The following is a 24,780-nucleotide window of genomic DNA, read 5'->3' as shown; positions in this document are numbered from 1 at the left end:
ATGAAGAAGAACGAAATGTTATCATTCGCTGGTAAATGGATGGAATTGGAGAACATCATTCTGAGTGAGGTTAGCCTGGCTCAAAAGACCAAAAATCGTATGTTCTCCCTCATATGTGGACATTAGATCAAGGGCAAACACAACAAGGGGATTGGACTATGAGCACATGATAAAAGCGAGAGCACACAAGGGAGGGATGAGGATAGGTAAGACACCTAAAAAACTAGCTAGCATTTGTTGCCCTTAACGCAGAGAAACTAAAGTAGATACCTTAAAGCAACTGAGGCCAATAGGAAAAGGGGAACAGGTACTAGAGAAAAGGTTAGATCAAAAAGAATTAACCTAGAAGGTAACACCCACGCACAGGAAATCAATGTGAGTCAATGCCCTGTATAGCTATCCTTATCTCAACCAGCAAAAACCCTTGTTCCTTCCTATTATTGCTTATACTCTCTCTACAACAAAATTAGAGATAAGGGCAAAATAGTTTCTGCTGGGTATTGAGGGGGGGAGAGGGAGGGGGCGGAGTGGGTGGTAAGGGAGGGGGTGGGGGCAGGGGGGAGAAATGAACCAAGCCTTGTATGCACATATGAATAATAAAAGAAAAAAAAAAAGACTAGCCTGCGAAATACAGTTCCAATACAAGAGAAGTTGTGTGACTGCCTGTTTAAATTTTTCTTTTTTAAAGTAGGCAGTGTGAATGAGACGAGGATTAACACAGCAAGCCCAAAACCTTTTTCACCCAGACTTAGGCCTTCCTGAGAAGATTATAGGTTTGCTTTCTCCCAGCACCAGTTCTATGGAACCCCCTTGAACAAAGAATATACACTTAAAAAAAATGAAGAACAGGAAAGTAAAACAGGTCTTGTGCAGGGAGAGTGGCAGAGGGAGGGAAAAGTTAAATAGAGAGGGTGAAGAAGGGCAAATATGGTAGATGTACTTTGTATGCATGTATGCATACAAAGATGAGGGGGAATGATGGAGGGGTGAATCTAATTAGGATATATTGTAAGCACAAATATAAAATCACAATGAATTACCCCTGTACAACTATTGTAAACTAATAATTTTTTAAAAGTTGTATTTGGAATGCTGGGAACCAGGCCAGACACTTGTGTACATTATGAAGCCCACATCTGTTGGACGACATGAGGATGGGAGACTCATGTACTGTAAGCCTACCTGACAGGTGTGAAAGGACGGAGATCCTTTGCATCAAGGTGAGCACCTCATAGCATGTCCTCATCCTCATCAAACATGCACATTTTCTGAGCAGATAAGGAAGGAGTTACACCACTGTATGCCCATGGATTGTTGACAGACTTCCACAGAGACTGTGCACGCTCTAATTCCTGCCCTATATCCTTCTGTAAAGCTAAGCAAACTTAGTGCTAGAGTAAATGTGTCTTGTGAGTTTCCTTGCCAATCCAAACATGTTACCAATGTGATAGTGGGACCATGAATTAGACTGCAGTAAAATGTTTACTAAAGAAAAAATTCCTTTGGCTATTCTTGCCAAAAGGTTATTTGCACTGATCGTATCTTCTGGTGGCCTCCCAAATTCCTTCCATTTTTCTGAGCCTCCACTCTCTCTCTCCCTCTCTCTCTCTCTCTATATATATATAGCCAATCTCTAAACCTCCAGTTAATTTTCCATTCACAGCTGTTTAAATATTGCACTACCTCGCCTCAAATCCCCAAAGAGACCTCATGTTTTGTTTGCAACTCGCGAGACAGTTCCCACTCAAGGAGAAGTTGTATGACTACTTCTTCAAAAATCTTTTCTTTAGTCAGACAGCAAAATGTTCATCTCAGACCACAGACATTCAAATCCACATATTATCTGAGGTCTTGGTTACCTAGGACCCAGTTCCAGTTACTATTGTTTCTAATCTGGTATCCTAAATTTCCCTGATGTGTTAAAACAAAAGGAATGGAGCTTGCCTTTCACCACCAATATATGATCTTAGAAGTGCCAGCTGCTGACATACAAGTGACTTATTTCTGAGTGTCACTCTTTTTCTCTGTACTCGGTACCTCTCTATATGCCCTATAGTCAGTGCTAGATTTTCAGTGTTTGGTTTTGGTTGCTTGTTTTGGTTTGGTCTTGGTTTAGGTTTTTTCTTTTTCACTTCTATTTTTTTTCTTGGTGGCACTGGGGTTTGAACTCAGGGTGCTCGTTAGGCAGGTGCTCTTACCGCTTGAGCCATTGTGCCAGCCCCTAGGTTTTTTTCTTTTTTAAGGGAAGAAGAACTTCCAAGCTTAGTAAAACCTGGGAAAGGCACCTTACTTTATATATTGATACTACATTAGTTTCTACATCATATTATTAACCTCCTGTCCTTCAGCATTTGCCAGTTAATAATCCTGTGCCCTCTTGAACTAGACTTCCATGCCTTAATTGAAGTGAGGCCTCAGTAGGAGTCTTCTGTCACTTCCCCATGATGGGCATCACAGGAAAACGGGTTGTGACAGTCTCAGAAATAGCTCAGCATCTCATACACCACGTGAATGGTCAAGTCGCTTCTTATATTTGATGTTCATTAGAAGTAATACACAATTCTTGAGTGTCATTGATATTTAGAAGTAGCGGTTTTGGAGTAGGAGAAGTATGATTTAAAACGTGCCAACAGCTTAGGCTCTTCTTTTTTTTTTTTAATAATGCAATGGGGTTTGAACTCAGGGCTTCAAACTTGCAAAGTAGGAGCTCTACTACTTGAGCCACACCTCCAAGTCCATTTTGTTCTGGTTATTTCAGAGATGGGGGTCTCAGGAACTATTTTCTTGGGCTGGCCATCAACTTCAGTCCTCTCAATCTTGCTTCCCAAGTAGCTAGGATTATAGTCGTGAGCCTCTGGTACTTGCCAACTTAGGCTCTAATGGAGATCACAAAGCATATTCCCTCTTAGCCATCATGCATTGTGGGATAGTACATAAACAATAGGCTCCTACTATTAAACCTCATTGTAATTACATTGTGCTTTCTGCAGTTCCTTTCTTCTTACGGCATTTCTGAAGCACTCAGGATGATAAAGATCAATTTTTCAAACATTAATGTAAACAGTGTAGGAGAAAGTAAGATTTAACCAAGGTTGCTGGTTGTTTCATCATGAATTCAAAATTTTAGACTTCAGCAATAACATAGCTTAATGTCTCATTTAGATATCTTGGTTTTGCCTCGTCTTTTGGAAAGAACATGTCATCTTACAGAAAAGTACAGGTGGCACTTACTACTATTACAAAACAGGGCTTCTGAAGTTGTCTAGACTCACATATACAAAAGGTGAAATCTGAGAAACTGAAATGTATCTGGCATGAATGCCACTGGAAAAAGACATGACACCAGTATCTGCTCAAAAGGGAAATTTGGTTAAGTCCTATTACAGTGTTTAAAACTGGAATACAAGAAACTGTGTGCAAAATAATTAGATATGTACAAAAAGAGTTTGTTAAATAACATATGGAAAGGTTACAAAAGACATTTCCAGGATGTTACATTCATGTGGTTCCTAAAGGTGTGTTTTCTATAAAGATCTACACAACCCCAAATCATGGAATTCTGCTGTGGAGGCTCCATTATTCCATGAGTTGGCAGAATCTACGTTCATCTTCAATCATAGACTACCGAAGTAAGGAATGGCGATCCTCTTCAAGAAAGAAATTTTGTTGGTCTTGTGAAGACTCAGATTTTTGTATCCTCAAAAGTTCTCAGGGATCTTATCATGAACAGCAGTCACTGGGAAGGTTTTCCTCTTCTGCACATATGGGATGTGAAAGGCATTTCAGAAACATAAGAGTTTAGTAGTCCCTCTCACACCTGCAGAAAAACTATGGTCAGAATATTCTTAAACTTAAAACAAGTCTGGGATCTCTGCACTGATTCTAAGAGTCTACGACTCTAAAGGAAGATATTCCCCATTAGTGATTCCACCCATGATTTTCTCTTGTGACAGTTTTGCAAAGTGATACTCCAGGTTGGCATTGCATTTCAAGTCACCAGGTTTCTGCAATCTCTGTGAGAATCTGCAGCAGCTCAGCAAATGTTGGACGGCCTGTAGCGTTCTGGAAAAGAGAAATGGAAATGGTCAGCTCAGTTTACCATTCACTCAGACACCAGCTGTGGAATTTGCAGGCAGAGACCTGGGTCTAAGCTGAGTCTCCACAAAAGGAAGAGAAGAGCATCGTGGTTGACACACAGCAGCCTGATTTACATTTGAGCAAGGCCTAAGTATCAAATGCAAAACTTAAAATGGCAGGAGTTATAATATTAGCCATTGTGTCCATTTAAATTTAAGTTAATTAAAATTCAATAAATGTTTAAATTCAGTTCTTCGGTTACACTAACCACTTTTCAAGTCCTCAGTAGCCAAATGTGGCTACCATATTGGACAGCACAGATACAGAATCTTTCCATCACTGCAGAAAGTTCTATTGAACAGTACCACTCTAGAGCTCTAACTGAATGATGTGACATTCATGAGGTCAAGGAAGAGCTGGGAGAGAGCAGGAATTCCCTGAGTGACCCCCAAGTCTCTCCCCAATTATTTTCCATGCCTGATCCCCTCTGGAAAGATGGATTTCACTCAGAAAGCAAAAAAGCACGTTTTCATGAGGGACTTTGCAGATCCTAGGTTTGGTCAATGAAATCTCTGGCCATGGAAACAAGGATCCTATTCACTGATAGATGTGGTTTGGCTCTGGCTCCACGAGGAAGAAGAAATGGCACTGTTGGCATCTTTGAAATCCACAGGAACTACAGCTACTCAGAGTAGACATGTTCTCACAGAGGTCACTGTCAGCAGGGTTGGCATGAGATACCACCCTTAGTAGTTTATAAGGAAAGGGTGTGGGAGGGTGAATGTAGTAGAAATATTATGTACTCATGTATTAAAATGGAAAAACGAGACATGTTGAAACTATTCCAGAGATGGAACAAGGGGAAGGTAAAGGAGAATAATGGAGGGGGTGAATTCAACTGTGATATACTTTAAGAACATTTGTAAATATCATCATGTACCCTAATACAACCATAATATAATTTTAAAAATTAAAAAATAAAAGGACAGAGCTGAAGATGATGTGAGCACACATGCGAATCCTCCTTGATACTCCAAGAATAAATTATAGAGTTTTTTTAAGGAGGTAGAAGCTCTCCAAGTAAAGCCTATGGAATGTGTTTATCAATGGTAACACAATCATGCTAGAATTTAAAGGTGTCTGAGTACTTAGGGCAAAGTCATAGGCAAAATCAATTTTTGCAAACAAATCAACATAATTTAAACCAAATTTCAGCTACAATATGAGACTAAGGACATTTGCTTGGTCCTTTCATGAGCATCCTATTTATCCCTTCTCCTTCTCTGTCTCATATCCATAGACACATAAAATCTCAAAAAGCATTTCATGAACATGTGTGTGCTTATTGTGCCATAAACATGTACAGATGCTCCTTGACTTATGATGGCACCAGTTTACAACAAAGCCACCACAAATTGAAAATATTGTATTCAAAAATTCATTTAATACATCTAACCTATGAAACATCATAGCTTAGCAACACAGTGTACTGTAGAATATTGATTGTTTATTCTTGTGATCGTGTGGGAGCCATGGCTCACTATCTCTGTCCAACATTCCAAGGAAAAGATAAAAATTCCAAATACGGTTTCTACTGAATACATATCACTTTAAACCATTGCAAAGTTGAAAAAACTGTAAGTCAGTTGTCTCAGTCAATTACTGAAATGGAGGTAGGTAGGCAAAAAGGGAATAGTATATGGACATAGCCAGAGAACAGGTGCAGCACTACCTCCAGATACAATTTCTCAAACACCCTGTTTCCCATCATTGTTAGAGGAACAGTTGACCATGGTGCAGCAGCCAACATTGCCCCAACAGGGCCTTTTCCCACTTACAGAGAAAAGTTATCCAAAGGTCTCATCTACATCTCATTATAATTGCAGTTTCATGCATGAACCTTCTCTCAAACGTCTTGGCCTTGAGGACACCACCTTCTATCTTAGAAAAGTCTTCCCATGTCTTGGAAAACTCCACAATTATGTACATATTCTTAGCATAATCATTAAACCCTACCCATAAAAATGCCTAAGACCCAGGAGTTTGGTCCATCTCCTATGGGGGTTTATTTTCACTTTTACTTCAATAAATCTTGCTCTGTTAAAACTACTCTATGTGTCCACGCCTGAATTGTTTCTTTGGTGAGACCAAGAGCCTGCCATTTCTCTCCAGTGACAATAACTACCATCTGTATGCTCCTGAGCTATTGACATTTTTATTGCAAAGATGTTCCTAAAACAGCTGTTTGCTACTAACAGCTTACTTAACAATTACCTACGCCTTTCAAGGTTCCTTATGGAGCAATTAATCATAAATAGTTTCAGACATTGGGGATATTTAGAAATTAAATACCTCTCTGGAATGTGAACAACCATATCACTCTGAAATATTGACTTTCCAGACTTTCCAGTGTTTGTGGACTAGGAATCAAGTGTTTTAGATTTTTTCCTTTCAGCGGGGAGGAACCTCCTCATCAGGCTGTGATTTTTCTGGGCTAAGACTCTCAGCTGTGAAGAGAGAATAACGCTCAAAAATAACAGGGGAGTCTGAGAAGAACAGAAAGGATGAGTTAATCAATGCCCAGAAAAGCAAAAGTGGGACAGAAACCCCTCTGGCTGTATTTTTAAGCTTGGTATCTCAACAAAAGGAGAAACTGGGATCCCAAGAGATGACTTCCCAAAGGGTGGTTCCTGGAACACGGTCTGCCTTCATTTCTATTCTGGTTTAATCTCTCTTTCAGGAATCTTAAGTGCCACAGAGAGATGAAACCCATTACATTTAGCCCTGAAAAGCAAGGCAAATGAAAGTGACGTGAAGTAAATACGAACAGCACTCTTCTTTTTCAATGTGGAAGTTTAACAAACCTGTTCAATCCTTAGTTCCACCAATGAGTTCTTAAAGACCATGAAACATCTAATCAGTGAGGCATTAGTAACACCAGGAGTTTCTCCAAGAACAAATCTCAGACAGATCAGACTTGGAAACTAAGCTCCTCAGCCAAAAAGCCACCATGGAAAACAAAATGGATTGATGATTTTGCAGTGGGAGTTTCAGTTAACAGTACTTCTGGTTCTCAGGTCATTACTAAGAAACAAGCAGCTTTTGCTGCCATGACAGAGTCCTGAGTGATTGCTGGTGACAATCAGGTTTGTTCTCAGATGCTGGGGCTGCCAACCAGGAAGGGAAGGGACACCTACCGCATGCCAGCAGCTGTACATGACTTCATATATGGACATGGGTGCCAGATGAGGGCGATACAACCGGAAACCTTTAGAAATAGCTTCCACCACTTGCAAATTTGACTTATTTTCAAAAGGCATTTTTCCTTCAGTAAAAACCTCCCACATTAAAACTCCTGCAAATAAAATGCATGAAAACAAGAGGTTAGAGAGAAATGACTGCTTGGAACTGAAATAGCTGTTTGCCTCAAATTACAAGGCATTATTTTTTTCCTCCAGCCTGTGTGTTACAATCATCCAAATAAGAGCAGTTCTAAGTAGGAAGTAGACTATGCACACCTGAGCTTTTGAAAAGGCCTGCACCTTGAAAATAATGCCTTTCCTTTTCCATTTTTTAAAGTTTTTATTTATTTATTTATTTACTTACTTATTTTTGATAGTGCTGGGGGTTGAACTCAGGGCCTCATGCTTGCTAGGCAGGCACTCTACCACTTGAGCCACTCTGCCAGCATTTTTAATGCTGGTTATTTTTGATACAGGCTCTCACTTTATACCTGGGCTGGCCTGGACAGCAGTCCTCCTATTTGTGCTTCTCCCCCCTAGCTGCAATGACAGGAGAATGCCACCACACCCAGCCATTGGTTGAGATGGTGGTCTCTTGAACTTTCTGAACCACAGTTCTCATGGTTTCCACCTCCCAAGTAGCTGGGATTACAGGAGTGAGGAAGCACACTTTGTTCCACTGGTCTTGGTAGTCTCTGTATTGGAAGAAAATGCTGGAAGTATTTTCATTTCTAAGTACGGCTTATGTTCTATACTCTGAAGTCAATGAGCCTTTCTGCCATGCCATAGAAAATGACAGACTTGTGTGAGCCTCTGCTGCCTGCTAAGACCAAGAATTTCCCAGCTAGTAGATGGCAGTTGGCCCCTCTTCCCACTGAAAGACTGGACTGATGGGTAGAGGCTCAGAGTGTCTAGGAGAGGCTCTGTACATAAGTAGGTGCTTAATAAAGAATGGCTGATGGATTAGTAACATCCCTTCAGGAACTTCCAATTTGAGATCATTTAATTATTCACAATTCTACAAGTAATTTTTTGGTACTGGTTAGAGAGCAGGCCTCTGCTAGGGTCAGATGATTCTGTAAGAATAAGAAGACCAATCTATCTACTCAAAAGCTCATTGTCCAGGGAGGAAGGGAGACAAATGGAATTCAGGGAGTTCTAATTGTTCTGTAACCACTTGAGGGGACCTTGTATTGCTATCCAGAGGGTCTCTAAGATGAGGTCTCACAACTTAAAATGCCACATGTTGAGGTTGCAATAAGATAGCTGATCAGATCAATGATACAGCTTAATTATATTTTAGATAACAAAATTTACACCCTTCTGAAAGCCTTGAAATCTCTTCAAACATAAAAGCCATAAGGAAGTTCAGGATGAAAAATAGCAGATTTTTGTACATTTATTAACATGTTTTGAGGATCAACTCAAAGAATAAACTATATTGTGCATGATTCTACAGTGTCTCTTTCTCAATGAAAAGCGTTACCCAATATAAATAAGCGGATCTCAAGAAAGCCTATGTCTAAATCAAACAAAACTTAAAAGTAATGAAAGATAGTGCCATTTTCTCAAATCCAGGGGTTCTTTTAAATTTTTTTATTCATTTATTCACATGTGCATACATTGTTTGGGTCATTTCTCTCCCCTGCCCCCCTTCCCCACGTTCTGTTCCCCTCTCCCCCTCACTTCCAGGTAGAACCTGTTCTGCCCTTATCTCTGATTTTGTTGAAGAGAAGACATAAGCATAATAAGAAAGACAAAGCATTTTTGCTAGTTGAGATAAAGATAGCTGTACAGAGAGATTCCTAACATTGCTTCCATGTACAAATGTGTTACACCCAACTTGTTAAATCCAGATTTTAAGTTAACATTGTTAAGTGAACAGTTGGAAATGAAGTTTATAAAATATACTAGAAATTCAATGATGACATAAGATCATTTTTCCTTCCAGGCTCTGTGGTGTGTGAAAATTGGCTGAGTTTGTTTTCTAGATCAGAATACTCTTTGTTACGGTTTTGTAGACAGTATTCATTGGGAAAGGAAAAGATCCAAAAGGCAGACTAGTGTAAGAAAGTATATGACACCAGTGACCAAAGACAATCTGGGTATTGTTAAAACACATAAAAAAGCAAAGTTACAAGAAGACTATTGAAGTGCTACAACATATTTTTAAAATCAAAGTCAAAAAGAAAAGATTGCCCATTGTATTAAATCCAGCTCCACCAAATGTACTTACCAAATGACCAGACATCAGATTTGCTACTGTACTTGTTGAAATGAACAACTTCAGGGGGAGACCACTTAATTGGGAACTTGGCTCCAGAAGAGCTGATGTACTCATCATCCAAAACATACCTGTGGTCATCAGATTCAGAGCACAATGCATTAATTACCTCTGAGATTTATTTACTCCACAACCCTTTAACTAAAGGGATTCTTTTAGCAATTGCCCCAGAAGGGTTCTGTGCACCTTCTTTTCTCATTAGCAGAGTGTGAAAGTGTTCTTCACAGTGTTTCCTCTACCCCACCCCCCCCCCTTGTGGGTCTCAGAAAACTGTAACAATTCTTCAGTCCAAAACATGGCTCACTGTTTACGTTCATTAGGGTACATTCTTAACTCTGCAAAGGAGAACGCTGCATTCTCTTATAACCAAGGTTATCAAAAGGGAATAAAAGATAAATGAAAGCTCACTCTCCTTATATAGGAAAATAATGAATTCAAAGTTGCACACAATATTTTTTCATGTACATATTTTATGGGTCATAGAGAAGTGGGGATAAAAGTATATGAACATAATATGATATGAAAAAGTCTCAAATATGTTACAACAGTCCTTTATAAAAAGAAGTTATGGGCCCAGTGCTGCTGATTCATGCCTCTAATCCTATCTTCTTGGGAGGCAGAGATCAGGAGGATTGAAGTTCAAAGCCAGCCTGGCCAAATAGTTGGTGAGACCCTAGCTCAAAAATATCCATCACAAAAAAAAAGCTGGCAGAGTGGCTTAAGTGGTAGAGCACCTGCCTGGCAAGTTGAAAGCCCTAGTTCAAAACCCAGTACCACCAAGAAAGGAGTGGGGAGCAGGGGATAATAGGAAGCAAAGAAGAAAAGCCATTTTCCATAGGTTTTTAATTTCTATAGTCTAGACTTCTCAGAGAAAAAGGACTGAATAATTAACAAGCTATTTGAGAGAGTGAGTCATGAATAAGAGTGACATCTCACTACCACCACCATCACTCATCCATCGATAAAAAGATCCTTTGAGGTAAGAGGAAGAGGAAAATGAAAGGGAAGGGAAGGAATATTAGATATTGGTTGCTCGTTGAGTTAGGGTCCTGTACTTGTCTAAAGGCCCAGGTCACAGAGCACCCACTGCCATATGAGGTGGGCAAGGCTCAAGATCAAACAAAACAGAACCAATGCTGTCTTTCTAGGTAGAGTCCCAGAAAAGGCGGAAAAGTTCCAAAGAACAATAGCTGTGGGTGTGTCTTAAGTAAGTGGAACATTAGACAGCCCATGAAGTTCTCTAATTGGAGAGAATGCTATCTCTGAAGGAATTTTCCAGACAAAAATTGAAGGTGTCTAAGCTATAGTTGGACAAACACAGCCAAGACAAGAGGACAAGTAGCTGCAAAGATGTCAGACTGCATAGATTACAACATGACCAGATAAGCTCCTCCCTGCTGTATTGTGGCTCCACAAAACACCCCCAAATGGGGACTTTGATGCTGAAAGTCAGGGAGACACCAAAATTTCAAGTACACCAAAGAAAAGGGAGCTTAAAATGTAAATTATATTGAATTATAGAAATATATGGTTAGGGTTTTCACACTGCTGAGTTGTAGACTTAAGGTCAATCACTACATTTGATAACAGAAGTGTCTGGTGATGACTTAGAAAAAGCAAACATATTTGTTCCTTTTTCTTTCAAAAATATACATTTATCAGGAAAATGTTTTTCTTAATCATATACATATAAGTAGACTGAGAAATTCTCCTTTTCATTGTAAGATCTACCATAATTAAAAATGCAATGATCTGAACAATGAGAAGAATAGCTCACAGTAAACATCTACCTCACAGTTAAAATTGGTACATGTCCTGAAATCAAAAATGGGTCAGGGCCATGAAACCACACCAACCCTTCCCCCACAGAAAAAGCACAGCCAGTAGTGTTGTAAGTTTGTCAATAGACAAATGTAAGATTCCTTCTTATGAGTAAGCAAAGTGTATCTATAAGACATAAATATCACATACCTGGTCATTCCAAAGTCTGAAATTTTTACTATACATGCAGAACTGACCAAACAATTCCTTGCTGCCTATAAAAAGAAGAAAAGAATCCAAGTTTAACTACAGGTTTTTCTTTCAAGAGTTCCTATTCTTCCTTAGTTTATTTGGACCTTGCATTAACTCTCTCTGTGGACAGCCATGTGATTTTCATGGTGACACCTTATATATGATTTAAGAACCTTCCCTAATGTGATGAATTTTTTTTTTGTGGTATGGGATTTTGAACACAGGGGCCTAAACCCTGAGCCACTCCACCAGCCCTTTATTGTGGCAGGTGTTTGAGATAGAGTCTCACGAACTATTTACCTAAGCTGGCTTCGAACCTTGATTCTCCTGATCTCTGCCTCCTGAGTTGCTAGGGTTATGGGCATGAGCCTGTAATAATAAAAATTCACTCCCTACAGAGCTATCTTAAACAAACACAAATACCTTTTAAAAATGGAGAACAGGAAGATAAAAGTAGATCCTGTCTGGGTATTGGTACTAGTGAGGGGGAGGATACAAGGAAAGGTGAAGGAGCCTGAATGTGGTAGAAAATATTATGTTCCCATGTATGAAAATGTAAAAATGAAACCTGTTGAAAATATTCCAGGAATGGGGGGAGGAGGATAAAGGAGAATGATGGAGGGATGAATTTAACTAAGATATATTGTAAGCACTTTTGTAAATGTCATAGTATACCTCTAGTACAATAATATCATAAAAATGAAGAAAATAAATAAATAAAACTTTCAAAAAAATTCAAAAGAAGTGCTAACACTTCTACTTTTTAAAATATTTACTCTTTCTCAAGAAGCATCCTTTGACACATATGAGATTAATTCAATCTAACTGATGATAAACTGAATTTTGACATTAAAAAACTGTATATTTTATACTTAATCATAAAAGAAGAAAGCCCAATATGCATGACAGCTAAGGCATAGTCATTTCATATCTTTGGGATCTCTAATAGGCAATAAAAATTAAGAAATTATGTTTTAAGCCTTCCATTTCACTGAGTGTAACTATTTAGTGATAATTAACTATTTCTTAAAATTATCACAGTGAGCTAAATATCGTACTATATAATGTGGAAACAATAATTTGATCCCAGAACAACTCATTATCAGCAACTCAGTTAAGAAAACTCATTGATTTGGTGATTCATATAGGTGAACATGTTTGATAGAATTTTTCTCTTTTCAGCTAATTTGGTGTTCAATGAATCTAGTAACAAAAGCAAGAAACTTGAAATGCTAAGTCAGAGGACCCAGTTTGGAAGATGCTAGCAAGTGTCATCAATGATCTCAAAGACAAAGCACAAGAAAAAGACTCATTGTTAGCGGATATGTTTTATGTGGCATGAAAAAAGATAAGATAGAATATAAAGAAAACTATTGATCTAGGAAGAAACCAAGCATAGAAGGTTCTTGAGAAGCCACATGTTTCAAATAGAATGATCAGAACTGTCACACAACTAAGTTTTAAATTCTCATCCTTATCAGATAAAACAAACCTGCAGACCAGGAAAGCGAGATAGGGAAAATAAATAGCATATCCATTCTTCAAAATTTGCTCAGTAGCCCTATGTGCTGGGTACTGGGGAATGTGCCCTGAGTGATAAAACATGGCAATCTGCCTCTGTAACAGCACTAGTTAGCATTGCTGGACTCCTGTATGGGCCAGGCACTGTTTTCTGTACTTGCACATAGTAATTCTTATAATGCCCCTAACACACCCACATGAGGGAGATGCTATGGCTAATGCCACTTTACTGGTTAAATAGTTTTCCCAAGGTCACACAGCTAGTAAGAAACAGAGGTAACATTTTAACCTGGCAGTCTGGTTCTAGAATAATCATTCTCAACCTTGATTGCATATGGGACTCCTGGGAAGAATTTTCAAAAAATATTGATGCCTCCCTTCTAGATGACTGGAGGATGGCTTGGTGGTAGAGCTCCAGAGATTCTGATTTATCTTGTCTGGGGTATGGTGTGGGTACTGAGATTTTTCTCAAAGCTCCAGGTGATTTGAACACACAGCCAATTTTGAGAACCTTTGCTCTACAACCTGTGTTCTTAGCATGCTGTACTGCATCTCAAAAGTCTAGGCCTTGATCTCAAGGCCATTAGAATGCAGTATGGACATAAAATGTAAACAATTAACTATTATGTGAAGCATTAAATAATAAACACTGTGAGAGTTCTAAGTCCTCAGTAGAAGAGTATATTCCCGAAGTATCCTGGAGCCAATACAACTATGCATCCTTTCTCTCCCCCAAAATAGTCTAGCCTGAGTGATGAATATGTAACATGATCACTCTGGGTCATACAGGATCAACACACAGGCTTATTTAGAGATGACTTATCAGGGATTTCTTATGAAATACTCAAGTTCTCATTTGAGTTAAATTTTAGGCTTAGAAATGAAACATGGAAGGCCATAGAAGGAGTGATACGAATTTCCTGAAAAAAGGTGGAGTGGACAGAGTTACTCAAGGGGAGGTGCCAAGTCAGGGAAGTAGTGCTGTTAGCATTTGGTCAGTCATTTTTTAAAAATAGAAATGTTCTGTTCATTACAGAAAAGAATGATAGAGCATTTCTAGTCTCCATCCATAATGCCAATAATGCTTTTAACAATAATCTCAGAACCAAGCCACCTGAACCTGGGGGCAGTTTTGCTCCTGTTTGAAAACCACAGAAACTTGACTTTCACTGCCCTGTCTTAAAACCTAGCAGAGCGCTTAGCATAAACAAGGCACTCAGGACATGTGTGATTACTGGTTGAAAGGAAGGAAGATGAAAGGAAAAAAAAAAGAAAGAAATGGAGGGAGGAAGTAAAGAGAGGAAAGTAAATCGGTTTTGGTTACTTCAAGGTATATTTAGGGTAATAATTTACTTGATAACAGCATTAATAAAATTACAAATAAAAATAAAGTTACAGGGAGCTAGAGATATAGCTCAGTAGTAAAGCAGTTGCCTGGGCTTACAAGACCCTGGGTTTAAGCCTCAATACCACAAAAAAAATTAAAATTACCTTACCTTTCACAATAAATTGCATGAATACAAAAATGTTTTAAAATTAAGCCAGAGGATAAATCTTCAAAGTATTAAAGTAATTGTCATTTTGTATTTTATTGTCTATTTTCTATAGAAGTGAATTTGCCCCATACTTACTAAATCTCTGTGAATATAGCAGTTCCTCTCTAGGTATTCCATCCCTTCACATACATCCTGGCACATGCTCAGAAGCATTTCCCTTTTAAGGTTGCCTTTTCTCTCCCTGAGATAGTTCAGCAGGCAGCCATTTTCCATAAACTCAGTCACAATGTAAATAGGCTTCTGCTGTATACACACCCCATAAAGTTGAACTAGCCTCGAATGTGATAGCTTCCTGTTGAAGAAAAACATATCTGGATGAGTAGAATTGACTTTGCATTGTGAAGTGTTTGCATTACTGGTGGTAACAGTTATTACCATCTATGCATCATTTTCACTATCAAGATAAGATAAACATCAACCCACCCTGAGAAAGCAGAGCACTATCCTTTCCACTTTACACACTCAGAAAGGGGGGTCAGGAGTTAGCATCACTTCTAAAGTCATTGTCAATAAAGAACATTATATGCCCCTTACTCTACGTGACAGCATTTTCATTTTCCTCTTTCGGTTTTGCAAGCCTTTGCCTCTTCATTATTGCTTCTCCTGGCCCAGGTCTCAGAGTTCCTGATCCTTGAACACCAACCTTCCTAACTACACCCTTCAGATAGAAAACTCTGAATAGACAGGAGGGAGGAGAGAGTGACTGATGGACATAAAAAAATAAATTAAATTCCAAAGAGTAAAGCCATCAAAAAGGAAATTTTTCAATAAATTTAAAGATTTAAAAATGTTTACCAGGAGAATGATGGAGGGGTGAGCTCAACTATGATACATTGTAAGAACTTTTGTAAATGTCATAATGTACCCCCAGCACAATAATAATAAAAATAAGTAAATAAATAAATAAAATGTTTACCAACATGAAAACTTGCTGTGCATTTAGCAGTTACAACACAGAGTCCTCAAATGTTGCCTGTTTAAACATACCCAGAACATTTTAGTCATCTAGACTTCAAAAGTTTATTGTTTCTTCTGTGGAATATAACACTGAATCTCTAAAGACCTTTAATGCTAACTGGTCACCATGGAAAACCAATTTCAAACTAATGTTTGCAATTCTAGATGTATAATAAGCAATTCTCAGTTAGAAGTACCTTGAAAAATTCTCTTTTCATTTATAAAGCTAAAATGAAATCAGCAACTCAGGAAGACAATTTACCTTAAAACAACATATATGAAGTAATTATGAATATATTACCATAAAATTAGTTTGTAAAAATACTCCTAAGGGGGAAGCAAGGCATTCAGAGAACCTAGGCACGATTTAATTTGGAGATGCATACATATTATACATACATTGTCTGATTTGCCTTTCACGTTAATACAGGGTGCTTTCAGTTAAGGGATGCAGCCTACATGTGTGTAGGATAATGTCAGGAAACAAGCCTCCAAATGAATTTGTCACAAGAAATCTCCCTCTAATTTGTGCAATCTATTTTTTGTTTGTTTCTTTGTTCCTCCTTTCTGCCATCTTTTTGTATTAGTGTAATTTTTTAGTATGCCATTTAGATGTTCTAAGGGCTTTGTATCTATATCTCTTTTATGTTTTACTGCTTGGTCTAAGGATTGCATACAAATCTTAAAGCAATCTTTTTTTTTTTTCCAGAGGATCTGATTTGTTTATCTTTATTTCTTTTTTTTTATTGTTTTATTATTCACATGTGCATACAAGGCTTGGGTCATTTCTCCCCCCTGCCCCCAACCCCTCCCTTACCACCCACTCTGTCCCCTCCCTCTCCCCCCCACCCCCTCAATACCCAGCAGAAACTATTTTGCCCTTATTTCTAATTTTGTTGTAGAGAGAGTATAAGCCATAATAGGAAGGAACAAGGGTTTTTGCTGCTTGAGATAAGGATAGCTATACAGGGCATTGACTCACATTGATTTCCTGTGCGTGGGTGTTACCTTCTAGGTTAATTCTTTTTGATCTCACCTTTTCTCTAGTTCCTGTTCCCCTTTTCATATTGGCCTCAGTTGCTTTTAAGGTATCTGCTATAGTTTCTCTGCATTATTAAAGCAATCTAATTGTCTAATATTTTATGTCATCAGTTAAAATATAAGAAATTTTCTTAAGAGTGAAAACAAAAGAAATCCCCTAAGTCAATACCTACCTGAAAGCATTTGAGAATTGAAACATTATAATGGATTTGTTTAGCAAGACCAGTAGCGAAAATTTGTCAGAAATAAGACAAACCTCTAGCAGAAATAAAGTAAAAACAAATAAAAATTCCTCATGCATGATTCAGTCTATCACATAAGATAACAATTTCTTACGGGCATAGAAAAAGTACATTCTTGCTTGCCATGACGTTAGAATCTCTTACTGCACATTATCTCTCATTTTAGAGAAGTGTATGTGAGTCACTGCAGGACAAACGTATTTATTATTTAAATTTGTTATGTAAATATTTCAGACTCTTTGCTTCTCCCGTTATCCTCTCTTAGCTATTCCCTCTCTTGATACGCTAATCAAGTTTCACAGTCTTAAATGTCATCCCTTGTGCTCACTCTCAAGTCAATACCCACCGCCTTGACCTTTTTCCTGAACTCACAGACTCATGCATCTACCTGACCAGCTAAGAGGCCTCTCAACTTCAATATGTCCAAAGCAGAATTCTTCATCTTTCCCCATATCTGTCCAGTCTTCCCCACCTCAGCAAATGGAAATTCCCACCAACTTGTGCACACCAACACCTTGGAATCATCTTCACTCCCCTGGTTTCCTCCCATCATCTGCCATGTTCAATTTGTTAGTAAGTCTTAATAACTGTATCTCAAAAACATATCCTGAAAGTACTCTCCTTTCTACCTCTGTCCTCATTCCACCCACCATCATCTTCTCCTTAGACCACTGCAGAAACTTCCCAAACAGTGCACAGGAGAATTGTGCAGATTACATGCAAGTACTACACTTCATAAAAGGACTTGAGCATCACAGATTATGACTTTCAAGGGGGGTCCTGGAACCAATCTCTCAAAGATACTGAGGGACTACTGTATTAACTAATGTGGAAAATGAGTCCACATTTTCACAGGGGAGAAGCAAAAATAAATACACATGAAGCTTCGGAGTAGTGGCAAGTACTTTAATGGAACTAACACAAGGTGACACAACAGGGGAGGGTACACCAACTAAAACAGGGTAGTCAGTGAGCACTCCTGGAGTAAATGAGTCTGTACTACACCTGCAGAAAAGAAAGAACATGGGCAGAGCTGTATATATCTGGCAGATAGAACTCAACGCACACAAGCTATTTAAAAAGGAATATACTTACAATAGGATGTTAGAATAGAACTTTTCCTGCCTTAATTAAAAAAAAAATTCTGGAAACAATTAGCTTTGTTCAAACCCAAGAACACATTATGTCCATCTGAACTTACTTAGCATAAGCCACTGGCCTCATTTCTACCTCTATAAAATCGCCAGAGTCAATTTTTATTCCTCTCCCTCCATATATCTTCTATCACCCTTAAATATTATCCTTAGAGATCCTAGCCCAAATTCCCTACTGGGCTTCAATCTTTCAGGAACCCCCTCATCATGATGAATGTCAGACATCTCTCTTACTTGTTTGATAGGAATTTCAATGTGGTTTTACCTCCTGAGCGACAGGTCTCCCATTCATCCTTTTCATATTATGTGTATTTGACCTAACACACAGAACTATAATTTTTGTCCTTAAGATGAAGGAAAACCATGATTAGATGGATACAGTGTCAAAGAGCAAAGGCCAGCAGACAGATGCTTTTAGTACCTTAGGACACAAAAACATCACTGGGAGGCTGATGTCACTGGAAAATTGTGTTTATCATAACCTCCAGATTCATCCTATTATAAGCAAATAGAAAAGATACTTTGATAGGCTACTTGGAGAGGAGTTAGAGGGCCTCAAAAGATATCATTGCTTTGCCTTCAAAGGAGAATGCTTGCAGTTAATCATTTCCAGTTGTTGTTTGCCGTCTTGTTTATTGTTTGTTTCCAACTGGTTCTGCAAGTTTGGAACAGAACTAAATTGCTCTGGACAACAAAAAAAAATCAAAATAATGCCACCCGAGGTTTTCCTTCTTCATTGCATTCCTGATCTTCTGTACATATGTTGAACAAATATTTAAAACATGTTGATTTTAACTGTGTCAAATTATTGATCTGTCTTGGTCCAGCTGGGATTACAGTTATAAACCACAGCCACAAGGGTTAGAGGTGTGGCTCAAGTGGTAGAACACTTGCCTGGCAAGCACAAGACCCTGAGTTCAAACACCAGTACCGCCCCAAAAAAAAACCTAAAAATAAATAAACCACAGCCACAAGCTCAACTGAGTCATATGTTGTCCTAGAAAATTACAAATATTAAGAGCAGTGACCAATGGTCTACAAAGAGCCACTTCTTTTAAAACTCAGGATTCTTAAATTTTCTGAAAGCATGTATTTCATCCTTACAAAAAAAAAATTAACCCTTTTGACCAATCAGGATGCCCTTTCAAAAGATGAGCAATATATTAACACCTGAACAAAACCAATATTTTTGCTTCCGAGAAAAAGAAGAAAACTAAAGAATACTTACTAAGCACCTAGTATTGAGCTGAATAGTGCATGCTTGTTTGTCACTTTCATAGAGCATCATTTAACTCAATGATCCAGTGAAGCAGGTATTTTTATCCCCATTTTGCAGATGAAGACTTTGAAGATTGAAAAGAGAAATAATTCCTCTGGGTCACACAGAGGTTAAATAATTTCCCTAGGTCACACAACTAGCCTGGGCAGACTTGTAACACAAATCCAGGTGTGTCTGACTCCAAAGTCCATGTTCCTCCCATGACACCACATTTATCTGGAGGTTGTTTATACTTACATCATCACTTTAGCCTCTTCAATGAAATCCTCTTCAGACATGGAGCCTTCGTGAATAGCTTTGATTGCTACCTGCATATGTGCTCGCCATTCTCCTAAATGGACCACCCCAAACTGACCACTTCCAATCTCCTTGACAAAAGCCAACTCAGATGGATTAATCTCCCACTTCTCTGGAAAATTAAAACATACATGTTATAAGCAAGAGAAAAAGATTTTAGAGGTAGAAAAGATTTAAGAAGTATATAGTCCTATCCCCTTATTTCACATAGAGGTTAAAAAATGGATAAATGAGTGGAGAGGATCGATAGCCATTTTTAATACCCTTATTGTGGCTTAAATATAAAATTCAAGACATCAGGTTTTGCAGTACTGGGATTTCACATTTGCCAGGAGTGAACTCTCCAGCTTGAACCAGACCACCAGCCATTTTTTTCTCTCATTATTTTGCGGATAAGGTCTTGCTTTTTGCCCAGGCTTTCCTGGACCACAATCCTATTTAAATCTTCCTTAAGTCACTGAGATGATAGGCACGTGCCACCATGCCCAGCTTTTTTCTGTTAAGATCAGGTCTCACAAACTTTTTTGCCCAGGCTGACCTAGAACTTCGATCTTCCCAATCTCAGTTTAGTGAGTAGCTAGGACTCTTGGTGTGAGGACTGGTTCCCGGCTCAAGACTTCAGGTTTTAAAATTCAAACTTTTCCTACTTGAAGAGAAATGTGCAAATTATGGATATGAAAGCATATACATGGTATGAAAGATGTTTCTATGCCTTTCTAAACTAAACCAACCAAAAGTAGACCTGGGACTAAAAACATGGGTATCCCCAGTCTGTTTTTTGTCCTGCTGTTAAACTTGTAACGCAGATGAAGTTGGTGATACCCTCTTTGCTTCATTGCAGTTCCTTCCACTGTTCTCACTCCACCGCAAAGTGCTTTTCTGCCTTGATGCAGCCTCTCCTTAGGGAAAAAAATCTAATCTAGTCATCTAATAAACATATCAATGTCAGAACCCAAGAATACATTTGAACTGAAATGAATGTTCCTATATGTTTCTTACTCCATAGAAGCAAATCATAAACAAGGAATGGTTTTTAAAATAACCCTCTTGAACATTAAGAATCAAATCTTTTTTTTTTTTTTTTGACATCTTCCTTTTATACAACAACACCACCACCTGCTGGAACTTTAGAATAATGCATTTAACAGAATCATAAAAGCTGGTAAGCCCCTGTACTGCCTGTGCAAAGCACTCCTCCTCCCAGTGTCAAGGGTGTTCTAAAAGAAACTCGGGAGAATATTTTCGTGACCTTGGTATTGCATAGTTTTATTTGATAGAATGTAATCATAAAGGAAAATGCTGATTTATTAATATCACCTATTCATCAAAAACACCCCATCAAGAGAGTGAAAAGGTAAAATACCAGCTGGGAGAAGGTTACCAACAATTCTTATTCAAAATGTGAATAAGTTAATTAGGAAGGACACATAGCCCTATTTTTAAGTGTAAAAAGGTTAGAATATTCAGTCATAAGAGTATAGCCAAATGGCCAATAAACCTATTAAAAGTTGATCCAAATGGTCATCAGAAACCAAATTTAAGTCATAATGAGATACCACTACACATAGAGATTGTCTAAATTAAAAAAGACTAAAATACTGACTACTGACACGAGTGAAAGTATGGAGAAGTATAATTCTTGTACATTATGGATGGGAGTGTAATTTTGTTCAAGCTCTTTGTAGAATTGACTATAACATATATCTGAGCATATATACACTTGATGACTTAATCAGTCTACTCTGGAGCATATACCCAACATGCACTTAACTTCATCTGAAGACATACAGGAATGCTCAAAACGGTATTATCTGTAAGAGCCAAGACTCAATTCACAACCCAAATTGCTGTGTGAAGAAGCCTGGGTAAATCAATTTTGGAGTCATCCTGTAATATAGCACTATGTCACAATGAAAATGAACCATCCATGTCCAACACCACAGACAACATTCACAGATGACAGGAAGAAGTCCAACAAAAAAGACTAGACGGTGTCTGATTATATTTTATCTAAAATAGTCAAAACCAGGTAAGATAAATCAAGCTATTCACAGACTTATGAATTCTATGCTGTCCTATATGTTTAAAACTTTGAACATTTATTTTTAAGACCTTGAAGAGGACATTTCAACTTAAATAAACTGCTAATGGCAGAACTTTATGTATAGTGTCTATGAGGTAGAGGAATAATAAAGCCACCCGTGGCACCTGAAGTCACCTCCAACCCACTTAACCTAATAAAACCCTGAATCCCAGTTACTTTTTTTACACAATATAATTACAACATCATTTTTTTCAGAATAATTTGAGTCCCACTAATGGCAGAAATTTAAGGGGACAAAAATCTCACCAAACTAGAAAACAGAACCCTGGCTCTTATTTATTATCATAAATTCACACATATCACATTTGTTAGAAAGTAGTTCAGATCAAACTTAGTGCAAATTCTGTTTGAAAAAAAGAAAGATGTCTGGGACACTTTCAGCAGCTCTTTTCAATAGGTTCTCTTGATTTCCTACCCACCCTGGGAAATCAACATCCCAATATTGATATCTAATATCCAAATAAAAATTGTTATCCAGAAGGTGAAGATTAAGACTCGTGATAATGTATAGTGAAACCTGAAGTAAAATTGAAACATTTCTTCCCGAAGTTTAAATCACCTTTATAAAGATGCATTATTTAAACATCTCAGACAGGGTAGTTAAACTTTTTGAAAAGAAACGCATTAAGGCAGACATTTCAGAAGAACAGAGACTGTAAAGAATGTGAGGATAGGTTCCTCACTGGCTTGGATGTCTTACTTCAGCACATGTGCATACTTTACCATAGCTAAAACCAGCTGTGGCTGGTAAACAGCTGCCCATCAGCCCAACTGGATAGCGGAGACGAGACATAAGACCTAAGGAGGAGGAAAAATCAACATCTCAAGTCTTGTTACTAATGTAGAAAAAAGACCTGAAGAAGACAGCATCAGTCTTTAAATAACTAGGAGTTATCATTTATTCTACAGGTTAATCTGGTTGCTTATATTTCACATTTTAAAATTTTTCCCATAACCATTGACGCTCATTGTACACAATTTAAAGACTCTAAGAAAGTATAAAGATAGCAAAAAGAGCTCTCACAAAATTTTAGTGTCTGGAGATAAATTGTTGTCACTTTGGTGGACATTTTTGCAAAAAGCTGTATCTGCATAACTGAAAGTATATAACATCCAATTCATGTAAATACATGCAAGTGTTTGGTTATAAGCTTATTACCAAGCATGTAATTTATATGTACCATTCACTATAAAGGTGTCTTTAAATTATTTCTAAGATCTTCTATTATAAAATAAGCTATATGTTCTTATACATTTGTTATGCACTTCCCAAATTATCCCCTTGTCAGATGCAATTTCCAAGTCAAATATATGTCCAGAAATGCTACTCTACACTAATTCATTTTACCACCAAGTTGTCCACTCTTTGGAAGTAATTTATTTTTTGAAAAATAGCATGGCAGAGTGAATGAGACTTCATTTGATGTGCAGAATTCTAGACAGTCAATTTCAATTTAGTTCAATAAGCATTTATTATTTATTTCTTCAACAAATACTCATTGAAACCCTAGTATGAGTCATGTACTGTCTAGATGTTGAGAAAGAGCAGTGAATACACTGGTGATGATCCTGGCTTACACAGATCCTACATTCTAGTGGGAAAAGAAAATAAGAAAATGCAAAAACACTTGAGAAATAGTAGATGACAATGAGTACAAGGCAGAATAGATAAAATATAGTGCTTTCAGGGTGGGTACTCAGGGAAGGCCTGTTTACAAGATGACAGTTACGCTGACATTGATAGACAAGAAGCCATCTCACAAAAATCGGAAGAGAAAGCCTTCCAGGTAGATGGAACAGCATGTGTGAAGTCTAAAAGGCAGAAATAAGCTCAGTCACTATAATAACAGAAATAAGCAGTTATTAAGTGCCTATTGTATACAAAACAGTCTTCCAGACAGATCCTAAAGATCCCAGAAAATCCAAAGATGAATTAAATAAATGCCCACAGGTAGCTCTATCTCAGTGAGGGAAGACAGGGAGAGGCCATTCAAACATAAAAGGAATAAGTACTGTGCTGGAGACACACACAGGCTCTCTGGGACACAGAGAAAGAGCTCCAAACACATGTGGATTCAAAGAAGCCTTCTGAGAGGAAGTGACACCTGAGATGAATCTGACAAGTGGGGTGAACCCATGAGGAGATACTTAGAAGGACATTATAGGAGAGGCAGATGCATGAGATGATACAGAGAGATGTGACACATGAAGGGGGGTACTTGAAAGAACAGAAGCAGCCTGTAATCCTAGCTACTTAAGAGGCAGAGATTAGGAGGAGCATGGTTTAAGGTCAACCCATGCAAAAGATTTGCAAGATCCCCATCTCAGCCAACAGCCAGACACAGTGGTGCATGCCTTCCCCAGCTACAATGGGAAGTACAAATAGGAGAATCATAGTCCAGGGCTGCCTGGCCATAAAGCAAGATGTATCTCAAAAACAACCAAAAGCAAAAGGGCTGGCAGTGTTGTCCAAGTGGTAAGAGTGCCTGCAGAGCAAGCACAAAGCCCTGAGTTCAAAGCCAAGAAAGAAAGGAAAGAAGGAAGGAAGGAAGAGAGGATGGAAGGAAGGAAGGAAGGAAGGAAGGAAGGAAGGAAGGAAGGAAGGAAGGAAGGAAAAGAGAGAGAGGGGAAGAGGCAAGAAATCGAAATCTGGTTATGAAGGGCCTCTTAAGCCATGCTAGGCATTGTTACATTTTCCAGCAAGGGTGTGAGAGGCACTGAAAGGTCCCAATGATGGAATGACATATTCCTATTCACATTTTGATAGATCACTCTGACAGTAACACAGAGGTGCACTGGGGGAAATGAACTTTGGAGAAAATAAGAGCAGTTAATGGGCTGCCATAGTGATTAGGGCAGCACTAGCAGGCAGGGAGAGTCAGGGAAGCACCTTTAGAATATAAAAATGATTGATTGTACTTGATAATTAATAAGAAGCTAGATGTTGAGCAAAATAAAAACATCTGCTTAACTCTGTGATCCCAGCCCCTTCAATTGGATGGCTGATAGTGTC

General features: G+C 38.2%; 1 protein-coding gene across 2 annotated transcripts in view; it reads right to left on the bottom strand.

The window, feature by feature from the left end:
* Positions 1-1,051: 1,051 nt before the first annotated feature.
* The window catches only part of Txk (TXK tyrosine kinase), a 64,446-nt gene continuing 40,717 nt past the window's right edge, over positions 1,052-24,780 (bottom strand). For both annotated transcript variants that reach the window (XM_020158462.2, XM_020158461.2), the window contains 7 exons: positions 22,491-22,565; positions 19,604-19,775; positions 14,769-14,985; positions 11,575-11,639; positions 9,556-9,674; positions 7,275-7,432; positions 1,052-4,062 (listed from right to left, as the gene is read on the bottom strand). In XM_020158462.2, coding sequence (XP_020014051.1) covers positions 3,994-4,062; positions 7,275-7,432; positions 9,556-9,674; positions 11,575-11,639; positions 14,769-14,985; positions 19,604-19,775; positions 22,491-22,565 — 875 coding nt within the window. In that variant the 3' untranslated portion in view covers positions 1,052-3,993. The remainder of the gene's footprint in view (positions 4,063-7,274; positions 7,433-9,555; positions 9,675-11,574; positions 11,640-14,768; positions 14,986-19,603; positions 19,776-22,490; positions 22,566-24,780) is intronic.

Source organism: Castor canadensis, chromosome 9 (genome assembly GCF_047511655.1).
Source record: "Castor canadensis chromosome 9, mCasCan1.hap1v2, whole genome shotgun sequence".
Classification (NCBI taxonomy): Eukaryota; Metazoa; Chordata; class Mammalia; order Rodentia; family Castoridae; genus Castor; species Castor canadensis.
This window is presented reverse-complemented; position numbering and strand designations above follow the sequence as displayed.